Below are 19851 nucleotides of genomic sequence, written 5' to 3'. Positions count from 1 at the left end.
CTATTGGTGGTTCTCTAGTGATTCTGGCTAAAAGCAAGAGTGACAAAAAGAAGAGCAGAAGGCAGAGCTCTCTGCCTATGTGAAATGTCCAGAGGAACTGATCCAAGTTTAGGGCAAGTGGGACAAAACGTATTTGATTCAGGTTAAAATGCTTTCTCCTCACCTGTGTTGGGAGAAAACGTTGGGAAGATAGTTTGGAAGTTAGACATTGGACTCCAGCTGCCCTGATGAAAACCAGGTGATGATCCCAGTGTAAGAAATGAGCAGAATTCCCAGCCTGAGAGGAATGTGCTCCCTGGCCACTGAGCAAACTACTCTGTAAACAGCAAGATCCAGTGGGTATGAATAGCTATGCTCATTGTATTCCTAGTACTTACTAATCAGTCCCGGACAAACTTCAGTCATAAGAGTATTTGGGGCTCATCTCTAGAAGCAGCACGGTCTAGGGGAAAGGGCACAGGCCTGCAAGTCAGGGGACTGGGGTTCTATTCTTGACTTCACCACTTGTCTGCTGTGTGACCTTTGATGAGCCATTTAACTTATTGGGGACTCAGTTTCCTCAGCTGCAAAACGGGAATAAGATCAATGTTCTCGCTCCCCATTAGATTGTGTCCCATGTGGGACACGCAGTGTGCCCGAACGGATTACCTTGTACCTCCCCCAGTGCTTAGAGCCGTGATTGGCACATAGTAAGCGCTTAACAGATATCTCGATGATTACTATTGTCCATATTATAATCATAATGAAAACGATGGTATTTGTTAAGCACTACTATGTTCCAGGCACTGTATTATCATTATATCATTCTGTACCGATTTGTACATTCCAAGTGTTTAGTACAGTGTACAGTGCTCTGCACATAGTAAGCGCTCAATAAATACTATTGAATGAATTATAATATTGACAATATATTACATTGTCAATATTAATTAATATCAAGTACTGCGTCACACAGGGTATCGTTAGCACACTTTGTCCATGAAAATTCATAGTGCAACTTTCCTGGCCCCTTGCTCAGACACTCAATGGTTAAAACCTCAGTGAAGAAGCAGTTTGGCATAGTGGATAGAGCAGGGGCCTGGGACTCAGAAAGTCATGGGTTCTAATCCCGGCTCTGCCACCAATCTACTATGTGACCTTGAGCAAGTCACTTCACTTCTCCGCTTCACTTACCTCATCCTTACAGTGGGAATTGAAACTGTGAGCCCCACGGGGGACAGGGACTGTGTCCAGCCCGATTTGCTTGTATCCAGCCAAGAGCTTAGTACAGTGCCTGGCACATAGTAAGCACTTAAGACATTAATTCATTCAATCGTATTTATCGAATGCTCACTGTGTGCAAAACACTATACTAAGCGCTTAGGAGAGTACCATATAAAAACAGAAACATTCCTTCACACAACAAGCTTACATTCTAGACAATGACATCATCATTATATTAGTATTATCATTATTAAAAAGGAAATGTGTATCCAAATGCCAGGAAGACAAGCACTTAAGTCATTTTTGCAGTAGTGGTGATGGTTTTGCCGAACCATCTACAATCTCTAATCCAATCCCCTTATCTCCAGTGACACAAATTGTGAGATGACTGGCAGGGGGCACAGGCTCAGAACAGAATACCTCTGAGGCCTCAATAGCAGCACACTCCACTGTGTCCTCACTGGGAAACAGAGTGGCCTCGTGATTAAAGCACAGGCCTGGAAGCCAGAGGACTTGGGTTCTACCTCTGGCTCCGCCGCTTGACGGCTGGGGGATTTGGGACAAATCACTTCACTTCTTGGTGCCTCAGTTTTCTCAACTGAAAAATGAGGAATCTATACCTGTTTCTCCTCCTTCTTAGAACGTAAGCCCCATGTGGGACGGGGACTGTATCTGGTCTGATCAACTTATATCTACTCCAGTGTTTAGAACAGTGTTTAAGACATATTAAGCATATAAAATAATTATTATAATATTGTAAATTGCTTACTATGTGTCAAGCACTGGGATAGTTGCAAGTTAATCAGGTTGTCCCACATGGGGCTCACTGTCTTAATCCCCATTTTACAGATGAGATAACTGAGGTATAGGGAAGTTAAGGGGTTTGCCCAAGGTCACAGAGCAGACAATTTGGGATTAGGAGCCCATCGTTTAAACTGTGAGCCCATTATTGGGCAGGGATCGTCTCTATCTGTTGCCGAATTGTACGTTCCAAGCGCTTAGTTCAGTGCCCTGCACATAGTAAGTGCTCAATAAGTACTACTGAATGAATGCTCTGACTCCCAAGTCCGTGCTCTTTCCACTCAGCAACGCTGCTTCTCTAATACCATAAAAAGGAGCCACCACTGAATTGGTAATCAGAATGGTTAAGCAAAATTCCTTAGACTGTGGGCTCCCTGGAGGACAGGGACTGTTTGGTCTGATGATATCGTATATTATCCATGTACAAACACTGTGCTTTGCACCGAGTAAGTGCTTAGAACGTAAATTATCATTATTATTATGGGGTTGATCTGTCAAAGCTCTTTGGGTTCATCCTCTGTTCCCAGCATCGCCTAGTGGAAAGAGCACGGGCCTGGGAGTCAGAAACCTGGATTCTAATCCCAGCTCTGCCACACACCTGTTGTGTAACCTTGGGCAACTCAACTTCTTTGTGCCTCAGTTCCCACAACTGCAAAATAGGGATTCAATATCTGTTCCTACTTAGACTGTGAGCGCCATTCAAGACTCAATTAATCTGTATCTATCCCAGCGATTAATACAGTGCTCTGTACATAGTAAGCGCTCAATAAATATGATTGAATGAATACAGTGCATGGTGTATGGCCAGTGTTTTACCCAATTACTATTATTATTGATCCCCAAATTTCTCCAAGGATCCTCTTAAGAATGGCTGGAGCCTTTGTCATTGTTCTCCCATCTTTCTCACCCTCCCTTTAACAGAATAAGCCTGCTCTTAACATTCCCAATGAACTAAAATTGATCAGAATCACTCCCTGATTCCAGGAATTTATGGTCCTTTCTCATTCCCTAATCATAAAAATAAGACAAGCTTGCCTTTGATCTCCTCCTGAACTATTTCATCATTAGTGAATTAAAGAGGTATCATACACAAAAGAAAATTGCACAGGTGAGGCCAGAAACTCTACTAGTCCTCTGCCCAACAACTGACAAACGCGAGAGCTGGACATAGAGAGCTAACAATCTCTTCCTCCATCTTTAAGACATCCCCTTTTGGAGTATAGACTGCTTATGAAAAGAGAATGTGTCATTTATTGGTTTAGATTCCCGAAACGTTCAGTGTCAATCGGTCAATTAAGGGTATTTATTGAGCACTTACTATGTGCAGGGCACTGTACTGAGTGCCTGGGAAAGTAAGATACAACAGAATTAACGGACATGTCCCCTGCCCATAATAACCAGCTTACGGTCTAGAAGGGGAGACAGGCATGAATATAAATTGAAAAAAAACTAACCGGTAATATGCAATTTAAAGATATAAACTCAAGTGTTGTTGTACTGTATTCTCCCAAATGCTTAGTTTGATCTCCACACATAGCAAGTGTTCAGTAAATACCACTGATTGATTATTGTTCCCCAGGCCACTTTCACATCATCCCATTCTTCTTCTTCCCTTCAAAGGTCTGTATCTTCCATCCTCTACTACTCACCCCAAGTACTGGTTGCTGCCATGTATCAACGCCCCCTAGGCCCACCTCCAACTAACTAAACAATTTTAACAACTTTCTCAAATTCTCCCTCTCTTTTTCTGCACTTACCCTGATCCTCAGGGATCAAACAATACACAGTATCCTCTACAATCTTTACATGGATGTTCCCAATGACCTCCACCCCACCGCTATCTCTCACTCCTCAACTCCATCGATGTGCTGCTTTACCCCATCTCACCTACTCACCAACTTGGACACATTCTCAAACTCATCACTTCTAGTTGCTGCACAAACTCTACCCTCTACCCTTACCCAATCTGAAATTCCACCATGTGACCACAAGCTCCTCACATGCCTTCTCTCCTGCACGCCCTGCCCTGCAAACGATCGCGTTTTCCCACAGAGACCTCCTAACTCTCGATCTTTTCCAATTTTCCAAAGTCATCATGCACCATTCGGTCTCTATACAATCAATCAATCATGTTTATTGATCATTCAATATGTGCAGAATGCAGGAAAGCAGCGTGGCTTGGTGAAAAGAGCACAGGCTTGGGAGGAAGAGGTCATGGGTTCTAATCTCGGCTCCGCCACTTGTTTGCTGTGTGACTTTGGCCAAGTCACTTAACTTCTCTGTGCCTCAGTTACCTCATCAGTAAAAGGGGGATTAAGACTGTGAGCCCCACGTGGGACGACCTGATTACCTTGTATCTACCCCAGCGCTTAGAACAGTGTTTGGCACACAGAAAGCGCTTACCAAATACCATAATCCTCATCATCAACACTGTACTAAGTGCTCGAGGAGTACAATGTAACGATAAAATAAAGTTGCGAGACACATTCCCTGCCCACAGCGACCTTGCAGTCTAGAAGGGGAGACAGGCATTAATATAAATAAATTATGGATATGTACGCAAGCGCTGTGGGGTGCTAAATAAAGGGAGTAAATCAAAGTGCCGTGGAAGGGCGTGGGAGAAGAAGAAATGAGGGCTTAGTCAGGGAAGGCCTCTTGATGGACATGTGCCTTCAAAAAGTCTTGAAGGTGGGGGATGTGATCGTCTGTCGGATATGAAAGGGGAGGACATTCCAGTCCAGAGGCAGGAAATGGGCGAGAGAGTCACCAGTGAGGTAGATGAGACAGAGGAACAAATTAACACCTTCAACTCTTCCCTCTCCCACCGAGCTCAACTTTCTCCTTCCCCTGTCCCTCCGTTGATCATAAACCACCAGCAGCCCTGGATCACCTCCAACAGTGCACTTCCTCTGATTTTCTGCTCGAGCTTGCTGTGGGCAGGGAATGTGTCTACAAACTCTGTTACAGTGTATTCTCTAAGCACTCAGTACGGTGCACAGCACTCAGTAAGGGCTCAATATATACCACTGATTGACTGATTAAGCTGCGGACTGCTTCTGGCGGCAATCCAGACACCAGGCCAACCTCAACCTCATCTGCTACAACTCTGCTCTCACCCCGTCCCAGCAAAAATTATTTTCAATCTTCACTGACTCTTCGGCCCATTGCCCACACCAACTGTTTCAGACTTCCTCGCATCCCTCGTCTCAACACACTCTCCTAGCTTAGCACATAATCTATTCGCCCTCCCTTCTAAGTCGCTTAGGCACCTGGATCTGTATCTTTCCGCACTTTAAAATTCACCTCAAGCCCAGCCCCAGAGCACTTATCTATAGTCATCTGAAATGTATTTCAATGTCTGTTTTCCTCTCTAGCCTGTAAGTTCCTTGTGGGCAAGAATCGTGTGGGCAGGAATTTAGGATTTTCTACCCTCCCAAGCACTTTAGTGCAGTGCTCTTATATCCATATGCACTAGATAGACACCAATGATTGGGTGGAACGAGTAGCTAAGTGATTAAAGGAAACCTACAAGATTTCAGCTGACCCTACTCACTGAGTGACTCAACCTCTTTCAATTACATATTCTCTGCACGATCCCCTCCCCTACCACCACCCATTCAGGTCAGGATCAGAAAAAGTAAAAAAAAAAAACCATTATAATAATGTTGGTATTTGTTAAGCGCTTACTATGTGCAGAGCACTGTTCTAAGCACTGGGGTAGATACAGGGTAATCAGGTTGCCCCACGTGAGGCTCACAGTCTTAATTCTCATTTTACAGACAAGGGAACTGAGGCACAGAGAAGTTAAGTGACTTGCCCACAGTCACACAGCTGACAAGTGGCATGAGAAGTACTTCATATTATGAAAAGAATATATTCCATGCCGCGGCCCATTTTACCAGGGCCAGGCAGCCTCAAAAGGGAGTGTTACTCATCTAGTAAACAGAAGTCACTTCACTTCTCTGTGTCTCAGTTCCCTCATCTGTAAAATGGGGATGAAGACTGTGAGCTCCATGTGAGACACCCTGATCACCTTGTATCCCCCCCAGCACTTAGAATAGTGCTTTGCACATATTAAGCACTTAACAAATACCAGCATTTTTATTATTATTATTACCTTTTCTTGGGGAACAAATTCCTGCAAAATAGATTGTCTCTCCCTACACAGCTCCAAGAAGTCTTCTGAGTGAAGACTTTCATGCAAGGCAGGGAAGAATGTCAGCTGGTTACAGTCCGCCTCCATCTCATCTCTCTCTTTTTCTGCTCCATTTAGCATCTGCTCATCTACAACCAAATAAGGAAAAGCACAGTTTCAGTGTTAGTTGGATGGCATCAAGAGCAATAGCAATTTAGACTTTCACTCAATATGTTCTACCTTGGGAAATGGAATCCTTTGTTGCCAAAAGTAGTTCAAAGTAATCGAGAGAGGACTGACATCGAGTCAAGCGAAACCACACTGGCTACCTCCAGAGCCAATGTGCATTTTCATTTAACATTCAAACTGAACCCAACTGATTTCCATCATGCTTGGAATCAGAATATGGGAGGAACTTGTTTTATTTTAACTTGATTTTTAGGTGTTTTCAAATGCTTCCAGCACCTTCTCCTGTATCACTGTCGGCTGTAGCGAAACATCCTGAGAAGTGAGAGTAGTATTGATATTTATTGAGCATTTATTGGGTGCCTTCACTTTAATGGAGAAGGTAAAGGATTTGGATTTTGTCAATTGGTCTATTTGTGTCCTTTTTTAACGGTATTTGTTAAATGCTTACTATGCGTCACACACTGTTCCAAGCATTGGGGCAGGTATCCTGTAATTAGGTTGGGCAAAGTCCCTGCCCCACATGGGGCTCTCAGTCTAAGATGGAATTAAGTGACTTGTTCAAGGTCACAAGCAAGCAATGAAACAGAAATAAAAGAGAGCTGTGGTTCTTATTTCTGAATTTGGAGCTATGCAGGTACCCAAGGACTCATTCTTGAGTTCTTGGTGACTGTCAGTTCCAAGCTTTGGTGCAACTGAATAGCCCTCCTTATTGTGGATTCAGCCATGAGCTGAAGGAATTCACCACAGTCAAACTTTGCATTCAAAGAAGGTAATCCTACATCAGGTTGCAAAGGCATAGTAGCTCAATTCTTCCCTTCAGGTCCAGAAAGGTGTAAACGGAATGCTCTCCTGTTCATGGAGAAGAGAAAATATTTCTTCTGTCCCCCTCCAACTTAAAGGCAGAAATCACTTTAAAGGGGCTTCATACAACACTCTGTCCTTGACTGTTCAAAGAATGGGACTGAGAAATTTCGTGTATTTTTTTTTTTACTTTTTATTATGAAACAGCATGGCTATGAGAAACAATGCAGTTTAGTGGATACAGCATGGGCCTAGGAGTCAGAAGGTCATGGTTTCTAATTCCGGCTCTGCCACGTATATGCTGTATGACCTTGGGCAAGTCACAACTTCTCTGGGCCTCAATTCCCTCATCTGTAAAATGAGGATTAAGAGTATGAGCCACTAGTGGGACGGGCACTGGTTCCTATCTTATTAACTTTGTATCTAACCCAGGGCTTTTGACGGTGCTTGGCACATAGCAAGTGCTTAACAAGTACCATTATTATCATTATTACTATTATTAATAGTTTATATTATTACTCTCCCGAGTGCTGAGTACAGTGCTCTGCACACAGTAAGCACTTAGTAAATTCAATTGACTGTGTTAGAGCACCGAATGTGTCTCAGAGATAAAATACCTTCATCGGTGCCAAGCTCTTAGTCTTTTATCAAGTTCCAAGGCACTGACTTCATTATGGTTTCTCTAGGTAAAGGGTGGAACGGGGTCATGAGGAAATGACACAGCAAAATCCAGTTACTGCACAACCTCTAGGAAGATGATTTTCAGCTTCAGAGATAAAACGAACCATTTTGTATTGGATCAAACTTGATTTAATGAGAACTTAAATACCTTGATTTTCAGCACTAGCTTGAGTTGAATTTCCCGTTTGGTTGTCCTGAAATGAGATCAGATCATATTATGTTATATTGTTCTCTCCCAAGTGCTTAGTGGAGCGCTTTTCACACGGTGAGTGTTCAATAAATATGGTTATTAATGCTAATAATAATCAAAGATGATGAAATGCCTAGGTGCACGCGCATGCATGCACGCTCACACATACACACACTTGAAATTGCTTGGATGACACACTCAAGGCTCAACTGAATGCAGAGAGAAAGGCAGAACTCCTACAGGACCACAACAGAATAGAAATATTAATGCACTTGAGTCAAAGGGGAAAAACCCACAATCTTCCATTAAATAGAATTTACAGTAATTACTCATAATGACGCCAATGATTGGATATTCGATAATACACTAGTGTTTAGATTGTCTTCTGAATTTCAAGTCCATTTGTGCCTCTAGGGAGAAGACACCAGTAGAGGCAATTGGGTGATGGGAGATATGGATTTCGAGGCTGGATCCTGGGGATTCGTTCCTAACGCCCTAAAACTGCTGAACTCAAGTGTTGCAATTAGTCCATTATGGACAAGTTAGCTAACTTTTCTCTGCCTCCATTACTCTGACTTTAAATTGAACAAGGTTTTAAAAGGAGCTAAATACAAGATGGCAAAATGATTCTTTCCCATTTCCTGGAATCAAATCTTGGCCCCTGGAATTGATGTCTGTAAGTTTCATGGGTGAGATGCCTCATTACAAAATAAGCAGCGTGAAGCAGCGTGGCTTAGTGGAAAGAGCACGGTCTTGGGAGTCAGAGGTCATGGGTTCTAATCCCTGCTCCGCCACTTATTAGCTGTGTGACTCTGGGCAAGTCACTTCACTTCTCTGTGCCTCAGCTACCTCATCTGTAAATGGGGATTAAGACTGTGAGCTCCACTTGGGACAACCTGACTACCCTGCATCTACCCCAGCGCTTAGCACAGTTCTTGGAACATAGTAAGTGCTTAACAAATATCAACATTATTATTAGAAGGTCGAGCAAATCTGATGGTTTCTCTTTGTCATTAAAGCCAATCAACCAATAGAACTGGCTGAGCAGCTATGATAAGAAGGGCATTATACCGTGTTGAAATAAAAGATGTGTGTCCTACCCTGTAACCTTAACAAATGTCTACAAGATGCTGTGAACTCATAGAAATTCAGTAGGGTTTTGTTGGGTTTAAGTGATTTGCGGTAAAGACGCAAGTTTTCAGAGACGCAGTCGCTTGATCACAGACCTCGTTTATGTGTTTATTTTTGATTATGGTATTGTTAAGTGCTTACTATGTGTTATGCACTCTTCTAAGTGCTGGGGTAGATACAAGTTAATCAGGTTAGACACAGTCCCTGTCCCATATGGCACTGGCAGTTCAAGTTGGAAGGGTAAAAAAGGTACTGAATCCCCATTTTGGAGTTGAAGTAACTGAAGCACAGAGAAGTGACCTGCCCAAGGCCAAACAACAGTCAAGGAGTGGAACTGGAATTAGAACCCAGGTCCACTGACTCCTAGGCCCATGCTTTATCCACTTAGGACATTCTGCTTCCCAAGCCCTCTCAGTTTAAGTCCAGAATGGGGACACTCAGTTCCACAATCACACATAACACATGTTTTCAATACCATTTTTGGCTATTAGGCTGTTAGGAAATTAGGGAATGTTCCCCCGACAACTTGTTCCCGCTATAGTTTACAATCTATCTTGGGTCTTGCAATCTTTAAGGGCACAGATCCTATCTTCCAACTCTACTGTATTATACTCTGTCAAGCACTTAATACAGTGCTCTGTACACAATAAATGCTCAATAAACACCATTTTTTTTAAAAAAAAAAGAAAGGGGTTTTGACTCACAGGGCCATATTATCAGAAAAACTGCCCTTTTATGCCCAGGGGTTCAGTTCTGGGAAGGTGAGTACTACATAGCGTGTTTTCCTTAATGTGAGGGTATGACATGAGATTGGAAGGATGAGGTATACATCTGGGGTAGTAACTTTGCAAGCTATTTCCTACTTCTAGAATGTATGTGCTTGCAGAAATGCCCTTCAGAAGGTTCTCAAGGACCCATTTATCTATCCGTCTCCCTGCCAAGACTGCATCAGTGGAGGTCACCTAATGGGGACCTATCACATTAACAAATGGCCTGTCACCAGGTTCCTCCACAAACATCACTGAGTGTCCATCAGAGGGTGAATATGTCCGGTAAATATTGACCTGGATCTCAAAGTAATAATAGCATCAGTATACAGTACTGTGCAGAACAACAGAAAAGAGAGAAAATGTTCAAGTTGCCTAACAGGGCTCTCTCCTTTATTTCAAAATGTCAGGCACCTAAAACACTTCTCCTTTGCATTTTACAAATGGGATGACTTGGGAATGAAGATGTCAAGTACACTGATTACTGAGCCCAATACTCACTCTCCCCATCTCAGTGATTGGTCTAATTTCCAGGCCTGATGGTACTGCTCCATCCCTTAAATACAGAACAAATCCTTCTCTCTAATGCTAACCTTCTCACTATGCCTTGATCTCGTCTATCTCACCCCAGACCCCCTCGCCCACATCCTGCCTCTGGCCTGGGATGCTCTCTCTCCTCAAATCAAATGGATAATTATTCTCCCCCACTTCAAACCCTTATTGAAGGCCCAGCTTCTCCAGGAGGTCTTCTCTAAGCCCCCCTTTGCTCTTCTCCCACTCCCTTCTGCCTTGCCCTGACTTGCTCCCTTTGTTCATCCCTCCTCCCAACCCCACAGCACTTATGTCCATATCTGTCATTTACTCATTTATGTTTATGTCTGTAATAATGTTGTGTTGTACTCTCCCAAGTGCTTATTACAATGCTCTGCACACAGTAAGCGCTCTATAAATAAATATATACATACATAAATTTTGTAATTCATTCTCTTCTCTCCAGGTCTTATGCTCACAACTACGCCCTAAGCAGGTAGACACTAACTGCCACCTGTGGCATATTTAAAAAATATCACTTTATGTCCACTCCCATTTGAGCACTACTTTTTCCATCTAGGCCTCTTTCCATTTTATTTTCTGTCTATATGTGTGTAATTTGTTTTCACCCTCCCCCATTAGATTATAAACTCCTTGAAAGCTAGGAATCAGATCTTTGCCTTTCACTGTAATCTCCCAAGCACCTAGTACAGCATTTAGTACACACTAGCCACTGAAAGAATACTACGAATTGATTACACCAGAAGAAAGAGACAGGAATTCTGCCCTCAAGTAGGGAATAGACCCAGAAAGTTAAGGATACAGAGAGGGAACAAAAATAAGAGAAATGATGCAATGGAAAACAATTTTGCTAAGAGTTGAGATAGGAGTCAAAGAGGATTCTCACAGTATCACCCAAACTATTACCTCATTGTTCCCCCGCATTAAAGCCTCGCTGGTCGATATTCGCCTGATTCTCTTCCTCATCCGGGCTGGGCCTTCACGCCAATCGAGAACCCATTTGCAACGAGAGGCCTTCTGAGATTCAGCCCCCCAAAGGCCTTCTTCACTGAAAAGTTGCTCTTTGATCTTGGCCCAGTCTTCAGCTGCTTTGCGGTACATGCATCGCTGCCTCTGTGAAGAAGAATTCCACCCATTAGTTTGGTCACGCTTCCCTCCTTTTATAGTTAACCGAGCCTTGGATGGGGAGTCTTTGGAAGAACCAATTTGATCTTAAACCTCTGTTGTTGCCCACCCAACTGTGGATAATCCAAATGGAGGGCTACCTACTTCCTTTTCCGATACATGTTCTGAGCAAAAATAGTCAAGCGTTAGACTGTACGCTCGTTGTGAGCAGGAAATGAATCTGTTTAGTGTTGTACTGTACTCTCCCAAGAGCTTAGTACAGTGCTCTGCACACAGTAAGTGCTCTACAAATATGATTGAGTGAATGAATGAATGAATGAATGGATGAATGGAAGCAGTTCCTCTACTCTTTATTGGCTCCTGAACGCATTGCCTGGCTTTATGGACTGATGGATAATCGCGTAACCTTTGTTTTTTTTTTTTTGGTATGGTACTTTTTAAGCGCTTACTATGTACCAGCACTGTACTAAACATTTGGGTAGATACAAGATAATCAGGTTGGATATAGTTCCTGTCTCATATAGGGTTCACAGTCAAAGATGGAAGAAGGATGGTTTAATCCCCCCTTTACAAATGAGGGAACTGAGGGAAAGAAAAGTTAAGTGTCTTGCCCAAGGTCACACAAAAGGCAATGGCAAAGCGGGGGATTTGAACCCAAGTCACCTGACTCTCAGGTCCCAATTATTTCCACTAGGACACACTGCTTCCACTTATGCATTATATCCATCTTTAATATTTAAAAGATATAGTCAATTACTGACAATGAGATTCCCCCTTGCGTATACATTCTAATCCCTAGCTAATACTTGATCCGGATAAACGTTTCTTCATTTCCAAAAGCATCACATCAACAAAAAGGGTCAAAATTGTTGCAAGTTAGAGTTTGATAAGTAACAGTTATAGGTAAGACCCGAGTAAAAGTGATCAATTCAACCTTGGAATTGATGCTCAAAGAAACTGGGAATTCTGTCACTGGGAATTTTGTTCCTTGAGATACAGAAAAATAGACTGCAAGTTCCTTGTGGGTAGGAAATGTTTCTATTAACTCTGCTTTATTATGCTCTCCAAGTGCTTAGTTCAGGGCTCTGTACACAATAACTGCTTAACACATATGATTGATTGATTAATAGTAATAATAATAATGGTATTTGTTAAATTCTTACTATGTGCCAGGCACTGTACTAAGCGCTGGGGTGGATATAAGCAAATTGGTCCCTGTACCATGTGGAGCTCACAGTCTCGCTCCCCATTTCACAGATGACTTAACTGAGGCACAAAGAAGTTAAGTGACTTGCCCAAGGACACACAGAAGATAGGTGGCAGAGCTGGGATTAAAACCCATGGCCTTCTGAGTCCCGGGCCCGGGCTCTATCCACTGTGCTATCCTGATTAGGACAGGCAACCATCAGTGTTGGATACAGGAGTAGAGGCAAGATAGACCAAAAAGGTGTAGGCCACCTAAATATTCCTCCAGCTATGGGATTCTTTTCAATTTCTTGTATCCATCTCTCAATTCCTATTTCTAGAAATCAGCCCATGCACTGTGGTCCTTAAAACATCATAATCAACTCAACCCGGCCAATCATAGCAATTAGTAAGAACCTTTAGGGCATATATATTTTTATATATCCATCCTCAACACTTGCATATCCATGTTGACACAATTGTACACTTAACTATTTATTCTGAATCCACTATTAGTAAATATTCTTATGTATCTCTCACCCATTGGAGCATAAACTCCTTGTGGGAAAGTGAATATACCTCATGGGTCTATTGTCTTTTCTCAAACACTGAGTACAGTTCATTGCATTCAGCGGCACTTAGTAAAACACCACTTTAGTACCATGGACTATTTTGAGTACTTTAGTGCTTTTAGCACTTTGGAGAAACAGTGTGGCTTAATGAAAAGAGCATGGGTTTGGGAGGCAGAGGACATGGCTTCTAATCATGCCTATGCCACTTGCCTGCTGTATGACCTTGGGCAAGCCCCTTATCTTCTCTGTGCCTTAGTTACCTCATCTATAAAATGGGGATTAAGACTGTGAGCCCCATGTGGGACAATCTGATTACCTTGTATCTAACCCAGTGCTTAGAATAGTGCTTAGCATATAGTGCTCAATGCCATTATTATTATTATTATTATTATTATCAAATACTATCACTATTCATCCACTCACATAGCTCACACTGAAGATCCTGTGCATCTGATCATCTTGGTATTTCAAAGTTTTAATGCTGATTGAATCAACACAAGGTAAGCGCTTAACAAATACGTTCATCATCATTCACAATGTCAAACCAAGTATCCTCTAGACTGGGCCCAAGCAATGTTGATTAGCACATCATCCCAATGACACCATTTTCATTTAATATAATGGGAGAATGCCAGAGTCATTAAGCAATCAATCATATTCTTTGAGCACTTACTGTGTACAGAACACAAGTACTAAGTGCTTGGGAATAATCAGCAACAGCACTGAGTGCCCAGTGTGTACTGAGCATTATTCTGTGCTCTGGAACGATGTATTTATTCAAAAAGCTATACAGGGCAGAATACTCACCTTGGGTCCTAAGAATGGCTAGTTAAATTGAGGCAGCTATGGGTTGGTATTAAAATTCAGTTTCACTAAGTAAAATAAAAGTGCCACTTTATACTATATTATAAATGCTAAATTCTCAGGACAGAGGACAGAATGGATTCCATTTGACCGAGGTGAATTAGAACCAGGCAACTTAAAAATACACAGCTCATTCTATCTGCGCCTGACAGGGCCCTGTGTAGGAAACTGGAAGTTAAATAATGTTTTGTTGTCTAGAGGAATGTAATCAGGTCCCCATACTCCCAAGGATTCATGGGATTCTGCAAGTCCATGGGGGTAAAGAGAAGTAGGGGGAATCCGGATCTTAAATGCTCACGTAGAACCATTATTGGAAAATGGTTCATCATCTCTATCAGCACCACTGTGCCTTGAACTTGGATTGGGAGCCTGGATTTATCATGAAAATTTTACTGAGTTTTGTTGTCCCTCCAATAATTTCTAAGGAAATCAACATCATTCTGCAGGCCCATGTGAACCCATTCCAAATCTTTAAATATTTACAATGGACTATTTTGATTTTAAAAGGAAAGGAGAGGTAATTGCTTTTAGCCTGCGCCAAAACCAAATAACTAGCTCCAAGGACTAGCTTCTTCCTGCTCCTTCCTTTCCCACTTCTGAACAATAGCAGCAAGTACACGACATCCATCATACATCTTTGTTTCCTAGAAACACTAAATGAATCTGGGTTGAGTGGGTGAAAGTGCCATCTATGGAGCAATGCTCTGGAAAGACTGACGGCCCAAAACAGACACCTCTCTCTTAGGAAACTCCATCTAATATGGCCCAGTTGAAAGAGTAAAGGCTTGGGAGTCAGAGGATCTGGTTGCTAATCCTGATCCTTCCACATGTCAGCAGTGTGACCTTGGGCAAGGCACCTCACTTTTCTGCTTCCTCACTTGTAAAATGGGGATTAAATACCCACTCCTTGGACTGGGAACCCCACATGGGTTTGGGACTGTGCCCAACCTGATTATCTCATATTTACCCCAGTGCATAGAGCAGTGTATGTAGTAAACACTTAACAAACACCATTATCAATACCCAAAAAAATAAATAATGATGTTGAAGGTTCCCTCGGTCCCAAATAAAGAAGCAAAAACACTGCATCGTGGAATGGACCTCTGTGGCTACAGGTTTTCAGTTTGATACAGACGTAAGCAGAAGCAGTGTGGCCTACACTGCAATCTCATTGTGGGGAGGAAATATGTCTGTTTATTGTAATACTGTACTCTCCCAAGTGCTTAGTGCAGCATTTTGTACGCAGTAAGTGCTCAATAAGTACAACTGAATGAATGAATGAATGAATTGAATGATAAAGCACTGGGCTGGGAGTCAGTAGGACCTGGGTTCTAATTCTGACTCCACCACTTGTCTGCTGTGTGACCTTGAGCTAGTCACTTAACTTTTCTGGTCCTCAGTTCCCTCAACTGTAAAGTGGGGATTAAGACTGTGAGGCCCTTGAGGGACATGGATTGTGTCCTCTGTGATTACCTTTTACCCCAGTGCTTAGTACACTGACTGGCATGTAGTAAGCTCTTAACAAATACCATAATACCATTGTTCAGAATGGTTGGTCTCAGATTGACTTATTCAGTTTATTCAATCGATCAATAGTATTTATTGAAGACTGTGTGTTTAGCATTGTACTAAACACTTTGAAGAATAGAATACAATAGAGCAGGTAGACATGATATCTGCTCTCAAGGAGCTTAAAATCTCACTCATCCTCATAAATAAACTTCACCTACAGGTTACAATTTTCATACAAGTTGAGAAGAGTGGAATGGTCACATCTCTATTCTGAATGATTCTCTCCTGTAAGCACCCCCCAATATCATAACCACTTGTTTAACCTCTAAACTGTAATCTCCTTGTGGGCAGGGAATTTATCTATTCTATTCTAATCTATTATATTGTATCCTCCAAAGTACTCAGTGCAGCTCTCTGCATGCAGTAGGCACTCAATAAATATGCCTGATTGATTGATTGATGAATAAGACCACAGGAATTAGCCACAGGACTTTACCTTAGATAAGATGTCTGTGGTTATAGCGTACTTTCCCATGTGCTTAGTACAGTGCTTTGCACACAGTAAGCGCTCAGTAGATATGAACGAATGAAGATTCACATTTAGCTGACACCCATTTAACTACTTTCCGGTGACAGTCACCTGCCTTTTCCCGAGGAAAAGCAGTTCAACCAATGATTTCAGAACCCACACAGCTTTTCCTCTAGTTTAGTGAAAATTTTATAGCAAAGACACAAAATACGGTAGAGACATACAGGATGCTTCGTTCCTTACCTGTCCATAATCTTTGTATAATGAAGCATAGAGCTCCTGCCCATTTCTTCTGCAGTTTTCCATGTGTGATAAAATTTCCTGGAGAATAACCCAGAATAAATGAGATACTCAGTGGCTCACAAATATGCCAGTTTGGTGTCATAGAAATAGTACCAAAGGTTAGAAGGAACAGCCCTACTCTTCAAGAATGTTCACTTCTCCTCAGTAATCGCAAATGGAATAAAAACTCCTGAGCCTTAGGAGCAAAATCCACTTTAATTGAATGGCCCATCCCACAACCTTTGGCCATATACCAACCAGTAGCCCAAAGACTTTGCATTTCAAGAACTACTGGGAAACAGCATGACCTAGTGGATAGAGCACAGGCCTGAGAGTCAGAGGACATGGGTTCTAATCCCAGCTCCGCTACTTGTCTGCTGAGTGAACTCGGGCAAGTCACTCAACTTCTCTGTGACTCAGTTACCGCAACCGTAAAATGGGGATTAAGACTGTGAGCTACATATGGGACAGGGACTGTGTCCAATGTGATTAGCTTGTATGTACCCCAGTACTTAGTATCTGCTTTAGAGTAAGTACTTGAGAAATACCATAAAAAATCAATCATATTCATTGAGACCTTACTGCAGTAAATAATAATGATAATAATAATGTTGGGATTTGTTAAGCGCTTACCATGTGCAGAGCACTGTTCTAAGTACTGGACTAGATACAGGGTAATCAGGTTGTTCCACGTGAGGCTCACAGTTAATCCCCATTTTACAGATGAGGGAACTGAGGCACAGAGAAGTGAAGTGACTTGCCCACAGTCACACAGCTGACAAGTGGCAGAGCCAGGATTCGAACCCATGAACTCTGACTCCCAAGGCCGGGCTCTTTCCACTGAGCAATGCTACTTCTCTAACACACGGGAGAGTAAAATAGGACAATTTAACAAGAGTAGGTAGACACTTTCCCTGCCCACATTGGATTTGATTTAAATGTCATAATGTATTAATAATATGATTATTATTACTATCAGTGTGGTATTTATTAAGCACTTGCTATGTGCCAAGCACCGTGCTAAGCAGTGAAGTAGATACAGTGCAATCAGGTTGTCCCACGTGAAGCTCACAGTCTTAATCCCCATTTTACAGATGATGTAACTGAGGGACAGAGAAGTTGGGAGGAGCAGCGTGGCTCAGTGGAAAGAGCCTGGGCTTTGGAGTCAGAGGTCATGAGTTCGAATCCCAGCTCTGCCACTTGTCAGCTGTGTGACTGTGGGCAAGTCACTTCACTTCTCTGGGCCTCAGTTACCTCATCTGTAAAATGGGGGATCAAGACTGTGAGCCCCACGTGGGATAACCTGATTCCCCTGTGTCTCCCCCAGCGCTTAAAACAGTGCTCTGCACATAGTAAGCGCTTAACAAATACCAACATTATTATTATTATTAAGCGACTTGCCTGAGGTCATACATCAGACAAGTGACGGAGTCGGGATTAGAACCCACGCCCTCTCACTCCCAAACCCGGGCTCTTTCCACTTGAGCCACGCCGCTTCTCATCTAGTTTTGATTCTCGATTGAAGTGTCGTCAGACTCAACCTCTCTTGGCCCAACGGAGCAGGGTTGATTCAAGGATAGAAGCAGAGCTGTTTTAATAGTATTATAGAAAATAGATTTGGGGTAATAGGAACCCGATTTCTAGGCCACAGTTTTGTCCATGAAGATTGCGATCATTAGAGGGGAACAGAAAAACCAGGAGGACCAATGGAAGGGAAGTGAACACTCAGGCCTCTATTGTCTACAAAATATTTGGTGGAACTCACACAAGGAGCAGCTCAGTACAGATGTTTCACATGAATAGCCAGCCCAGGAGCCGTGGCTATTCATTCAATAATATTTATTGAGCGCTTACTGTGTGCAGAGCACTGTATTAAGCGCTTGGATGTACAATTCGACAACAGATAGAGACAATCTCTGCCAAATGACGAGCTCACAGGCTATATTCTCACAATGGCGTAGTGGCTAGAGCACAGTCCCGTGAGTCAGAGGACCTGGGTTCTAATCCCGACTCCACCACTCATCTGCTGTGTGACCTTTGGCAAGTCACTTCGAATCTCCAAGGGCTCCTTCCCCTCTGCCTTCAAACACGCCCACGTCTCCCCCATCCTAAAAAAACCCGCTCTTGACCCACTTCCCCCTCCAGTTATCGTCCTATCTCCCTACTACCCTTCCTTTCCAAAATCCTAGAACGAGTCGTCTACAATCGATGCCTAGAATTCCTTAACTCCCATTCTCTCCTGGACCCCCTCCGATCTGGCTTCCGTCCCCTCCACTCTACCGAGACTGCTCTCTCTAAGGTCACCCGTGACCTCCTTCTTGCCAAATCCAATGGCTCCTACTCCATTCTGATCCTCCTCGACCTCTCTGCTGCCTTTGACACTGTCGACCATCCCCTCCTCCTCCATACCTTATCTCACCTCGGCTTCACGGACTCTGTCCTCTCCCGGTTCTCCTCTTACCTCTCTGGCCGATCATTCTCGGTCTCCTTCGCTGGAGCCTCCTCCCCCTCCCATCCTTTAACTATTGGAGTTCCTCAAGGGTCAGTCCTTGGCCCTCTTCTGTTCTCCATTTACACTCACTCCCTCGGTGAACTCATCCGCTCTCACGGCTTTGACTACCATCTCTACGCAGATGACACGCAGATCTACATCTCCGCCCCTGTCCTCTCCCCCTCCCTTCGGGCTCGCATCTCCTCCCGCCTCCGGGACGTCTCCACCTGGATGTCGGCCCGCCACCTAAAACTCAACATGAGCGAGACTGAGCTCCTCATCTTCCCTCCCAAACCCGGTCCTCTCCCAGACTTCTCTATCACCGTGGATGGCATGACCATCCTTCCCGTCTCTCGGGCCCGCAATCTCGGTGTCATCCTTGACTCGTCCCTCTCGTTCACCCCACGCATCCTATCCGTTACCAAGACCTGCCGGTTTCACCTCTACGATATCGCCGAGATCCGCCCTTTCCTCTCCACCCAAACGGCTACCTTACTATTACGGGCTCTCCTTATATCCCGGCTAGACTACTGTGTCAGCCTTCTCTCTGACCTCCCTTCCTCCTCTCTCGCCCCGCTCCGGTCTATTCTTCACTCCGCTGCCCGGCTCATCTTCCTGCAGAAACGATCTGGGCGTGTCACTCCCCTTCTTAAACAACTCCAGTGATTGCCTATCGACCTCCGCTCCAAACAAAAACTCCTCACTCTAGGCTTCGAGGCTCTCCATCACCTCGCCCCTTCCTACCTCTCCTCCCTTCTCTCTTTCTACCGCCCACCCCGCACGCTCCGCTCCTCCGCCGCCCACCTCCTCACCGTCCCTCGGTCTCGCCCGTCCCGCCGTC

General features: G+C 43.5%; 1 protein-coding gene across 3 annotated transcripts in view; it reads right to left on the bottom strand.

Annotated features, from left to right (window-relative positions):
• Positions 1-19851, bottom strand: part of WDFY4 (WDFY family member 4) — a 404782-nt gene that overhangs the window by 181030 nt on the left and 203901 nt on the right. For all 3 annotated transcript variants that reach the window (XM_029060697.2, XM_029060700.2, XM_029060698.2), the window contains exons 40-43: positions 16481-16558; positions 11357-11563; positions 7959-8004; positions 6122-6288 (exon numbers count right to left, since the gene is read on the bottom strand). In XM_029060697.2, coding sequence (XP_028916530.1) covers positions 6122-6288; positions 7959-8004; positions 11357-11563; positions 16481-16558 — 498 coding nt within the window. The remainder of the gene's footprint in view (positions 1-6121; positions 6289-7958; positions 8005-11356; positions 11564-16480; positions 16559-19851) is intronic.

Source organism: Ornithorhynchus anatinus, chromosome 3, assembly GCF_004115215.2.
Source record: "Ornithorhynchus anatinus isolate Pmale09 chromosome 3, mOrnAna1.pri.v4, whole genome shotgun sequence".
NCBI classification, from domain to species: domain Eukaryota; kingdom Metazoa; phylum Chordata; class Mammalia; order Monotremata; family Ornithorhynchidae; genus Ornithorhynchus; species Ornithorhynchus anatinus.
The sequence above is the reverse complement of the archived record's forward strand: the minus strand, read 5'-3'. Positions and strand labels throughout refer to the sequence as shown.